This window comes from Penaeus japonicus, unplaced genomic scaffold, assembly GCF_977035675.1.
Source record: "Penaeus japonicus unplaced genomic scaffold, GWHDUDI00000001_assembly GWHDUDI00000006, whole genome shotgun sequence".
Lineage (NCBI taxonomy): Eukaryota > Metazoa > Arthropoda > Malacostraca > Decapoda > Penaeidae > Penaeus > Penaeus japonicus.
The window spans coordinates 14,649,928-14,654,927 of record NW_028234408.1 but is presented as its reverse complement, the minus strand read 5'-3'; the positions used below and the strand labels follow the sequence as shown (position 1 = coordinate 14,654,927).

General features: G+C 43.2%; 1 protein-coding gene across 1 annotated transcript in view; it reads left to right on the top strand.

Annotated features, from left to right (window-relative positions):
• Nucleotides 1–5,000, top strand: part of LOC122244152 (uncharacterized) — a 21,592-nt gene that overhangs the window by 7,958 nt on the left and 8,634 nt on the right. The window contains exons 5-7 of the mRNA XM_086537456.1: nucleotides 2,884–3,066; nucleotides 3,383–3,880; nucleotides 4,081–4,690. Of these exons, the coding sequence (XP_086393582.1) occupies nucleotides 2,884–3,066; nucleotides 3,383–3,880; nucleotides 4,081–4,690 (1,291 nt within the window). The remainder of the gene's footprint in view (nucleotides 1–2,883; nucleotides 3,067–3,382; nucleotides 3,881–4,080; nucleotides 4,691–5,000) is intronic.

The following is a 5,000-nucleotide window of genomic DNA, read 5'->3' as shown; positions in this document are numbered from 1 at the left end:
ACACTTTTCCTCAACATGCCACATATCTCTAATAAACACTTTTCCTCAACATGCCACATATCTCTAATAAACACTTTTCCTCAACATGCCACATATCTCTAATAAACACTTTTCCTCCACATGCCATCTATATCTAATAAACACTTTTCCTCAACATGCCACATATCTCTAATAAACACTTTTCCTCCACATGCCACATATCTCTAATAAACACTTTTCCTCAACATGCCACAGATCTCTAATAAACACTTTTCCTTAACATGCCACATATCTCTAATAAACACTTTTCCTCAACATGCCACATATCTCTAATAAACACTTTTCCTTAACATGCCACATATCTCTAATAAACACTTTTCCTCAACATGCCACATATCTCTAATAAACACTTTTCCTCAACATGCCACATATCTCTAATAAACACTTTTCCTCAACATGCCACATATCTCTAATAAACACTTTTCCTCAACATGCCACATATCTCTAATAAACACTTTTCCTCAACATGCCACCTATCTCTAATAAACACTTTTCCTCCACATGCCACATATCTCTAATAAACACTTTTCCTCCACATGCCACATATCTCTAATAAACACTTTTCCTCAACATGCCACATATCTCTAATAAACACTTTTCCTCAACATGCCACATATCTCTAATAAACACTTTTCCTCAACATGCCACATATCTCTAATAAACACTTTTCCTTAACATGCCACCTATCTCTAATAAACAATTTTCCTCAACATGCCACATATCTCTAATAAACACTTTTCCTCAACATGCCACATATCTCTAATAAACACTTTCCCTCAACATGCCACATATCTCTAATAAACACTTTTCCTCAACATGCCACATATCTCTAATAAACACTTTTCCTCCACATGCCACATATCTCTAATAAACACTTTTCCTCAACATGCCACATATCTCTAATAAACACTTTTCCTCAACATGCCACATATCTCTAATAAACACTCTTCCTCCACATGCCACATATCTCTAATAAACACTTTTCCTCCACATGCCACCTATCTCTAATAAACACTTTTCCTCCACATGCCACATATCTCTAATAAACACTTTTCCTCCACATGCCACCTATCTCTAATAAACACTCTTCCTCCACATGCCACCTATCTCTAATAAACACTTTTCCTCAACATGCCACATATCTCTAATAAACACTTTTCCTCAACATGCCACATATCTCTAATAAACACTTTTCCTCAACATGCCACATATCTCTAATAAACACTTTTCCTCCACATGCCACATATCTCTAATAAACACTTTTCCTCAACATGCCACATATCTCTAATAAACACTTTTCCTCAACATGCCACATATCTCTAATAAACACTTTTCCTCAACATGCCACATATCTCTAATAAACACTTTTCCTCAACATGCCACATATCTCTAATAAACACTTTTCCTCAACATGCCACATATCTCTAATAAACACTTTTCCTCAACATGCCACATATCTCTAATAAACACTTTTCCTCCACATGCCACATATCTCTAATAAACACTTTTCCTCAACATGCCACCTATCTCTAATAAACACTTTTCCTCAACATGCCACATATCTCTAATAAACACTTTTCCTCCACATGCCACATATCTCTAATAAACACTTTTCCTCAACATGCCACATATCTCTAATAAACACTTTTCCTCAACATGCCACATATCTCTAATAAACACTTTTCCTCAACATGCCACATATCTCTAATAAACACTTTTCCTCAACATGCCACATATCTCTAATAAACACTTTTCCTCAACATGCCACATATCTCTAATAAACACTTTTCCTCAACATGCCACATATCTCTAATAACCACTCTTCCTCCACATGCCACATATCTCTAATAAACACTTTTCCTCCACATGCCACATATCTCTAATAAACACTTTTCCTCAACATGCCACCTATCTCTAATAAACGCTTTTCCTCCACATGCCACATATCTCTAATAAACACTTTTCCTCAACATGCCACATATCTCTAATAAACACTTTTCCTCAACATGCCACATATCTCTAATAAACACTTTTCCTCAACATGCCACATATCTCTAATAAACACTTTTCCTCCACATGCCACATATCTCTAATAAACACTTTTCCTCCACATGCCACATATCTCTAATAAACACTTTTCCTCAACATGCCACATATCTCTAATAAACACTTTTCCTCAACATGCCACATATCTCTAATAAACACTTTTCCTCAACATGCCACATATCTCTAATAAACACTTTTCCTCAACATGCCACATATCTCTAATAAACACTTTTCCTCCACATGCCACCTATCTCTAATAAACACTTTTCCTCAACATGCCACATATCTCTAATAAACACTTTTCCTCAACATGCCACAGATCTCTAATAACCGCTCTTCCTCCACATACCACATATGTTTAATAGACACTCTTCCTCCACATACCACATATGTTTAATAGACACTCTTCCTCCACATACCACATATGTTTAATAGACACTCTTCCTCCACATACCACATACCTCTAACAACCACTCTCCCTCCACATGCCACCTATCTCTAATAAACACTTTTCCTTAACATGCCACCTATCTCTAATAAACACTTTTCCTTAACATGCCACCTATCTCTAATAAACACTTTTCCTCAACATGCCACATATCTCTAATAAACACTTTTCCTCAACATGCCACATATCTCTAATAAACACTTTTCCTCAACATGCCACATATCTCTAATAAACACTTTTCCTCAACATGCCACATATCTCTAATAAACACTTTTCCTCCACATGCCATCTATATCTAATAACCGCTCTCCCTCCATACCACACATCTCTAGCAACCATTCCTCCGGCAGGTGGCAGCGTGCAACGACGACCAAGAGGGCGACGCCTTGGCCTGGTCGGACGAGCGCTGGAACATCACGGGCGAGGTGCGCTGGGCCAAGCGGCTGCGAGGCGACGTGTGCGACCGCTCCACGCGCGAGCTCGTCATCATCCCCGATCGCTACTCGCTCAAGTCGTCGCTACACATGTGCACCGTGGGTTGATTTCCGTTCCTCTCTCATTTTTTTTTTTTTTCAATCTATCTATCTATATACAAACACACACAAACACACACACACACACACACACACACACACACACACACACACACACACACACACACACACACACACACACACACAAATGCGTGCACACACTATTTTCTTTTAAATGTTATATAAGGGAGAATATATTCTTTGCAATCAATGGTCGTTTTCGTGATCATAATTTGGGCGTACTGCTTGCGAATCATATATTGTTTGCAAGAGCTCTAAGGTAATGGCTTGTCCCCGGGGCTGTCTCTCTCCCCAGGTGCTCGGGGGCCGGATGGCGGTGCCGCTGACCCAGGAGGAGAGCGACTGGGTCTACGACTCCTCCAAGGAGCGGGCCAGCTACTGCTCGGGCGGCCAAGGCTCCTCGTACATGTGGCTCGGGGCCAACGACGAGGCCACGGAGCGCCAGTGGGTGTACTGGGGATCGGAGGAGCCGCTGAGCTTCGAGGGGAAGTGGCGCGGCTCCGGCCCCAACGGCGGCACTGTGGAGAACTGCCTCGTCATGCTGTCCGGCAGCTTCCCCGGCCGCTGGTCCGACATTGCCTGCTTGGACTCGTACGCCTTCTGCTTTGCCTGCGAGTTCGGGAGCAGTTCAACCCTGTACTTGAAGGGCCCTGCTGTGTGCAAGTACTCGCCCTTCAACCGAGAGTACACTCTGGGCGAAGACGTCGACGGGCGTCCGTCCATCATCGGCTATCTGCACTCGGACATCTTCTGGGACGCCAACAACGCGTCGTGGGTCATTCAGTCACGAAAGGTGAGCGAGTTGCATGTTACTGGTGCTGTGTGAAAGAAGTGAGAGGTGGGTTTCTATACTTTGAGTGCAGGAGAGTAATGGCCATCTATCCTACGCGAGATTAAAAAATGATGAAGCTGTAATGATAATAATCCAGATTTTTCTAGACTATTATTCATAAGATCTAAGACCTATGATACTCAGTGATAAGCTAATTGCAGACACCGGAGGCTGTGGCATACTGGACGCCGGTCAAAGAGGGCCTGTATCCGTTCGGAACCAAAACCTGGCGTCTCGCAGCGGAAGTCTGCGAGATGAAGATAGGCGAGGAGGTCGCCATGACGCTTTCCATCTGCAGCAGTGGCCAGTTCACCTGCGAGGACGGCTCTTGCATCGACCTCAAGCAGCGCTGCGACCTGCGCGTGGATTGCCCTGACCAGAGCGACGAGGTCGAGTGCAGCCTAGTCGACCTGCCTCTGGGCTACGCCAACTTCATCCCCCCTCCCCCCATCACGGACCCCGACCCGCTGCCCATCCTGTTCATGATCGACCTGATCGCCTTCCCTTCCATCGTCACGCAGGAGCTCCTCTACGACACGACGCTCCTGCTGAGCCTCCGCTGGCAGGACACTCGCCTCCAGTTCCTCAACCTCAAGGACGACCGCAGTCTCAACCTGATGGCGGGCGAGGCCATCAAGACCATCTGGACGCCCAGGATCTTCTTCAGGAACGCCCACGGGAACGTCTTCACCAACCTAGATCAAGGCGCCCGCGTCGAGATCATCCGCGAGGGGCCCTCCATGCCAGGCCCCCCGTCGCTCACCAAGGAGAGTGAGTCGCCGGGGAACAGGGGTGCCGTCGGGGGCAAGCGGTCCTATAGTGGGCGGGAAAGGGCTCTGTGCAATCTAATATGTGTGTATGTAGTGTATGTATATATGAATATACATACATATATATACATACATTTTAATAATATGTATATATATAAAATATATATAATAATAATTATATATATATATATATATATATATGTACACACACACACACACGCACACATACATATATATGTTTGTGTGTGTGCGTTTATATATATATATATATATATATATATATATAATATATATATATATGCATATATAAT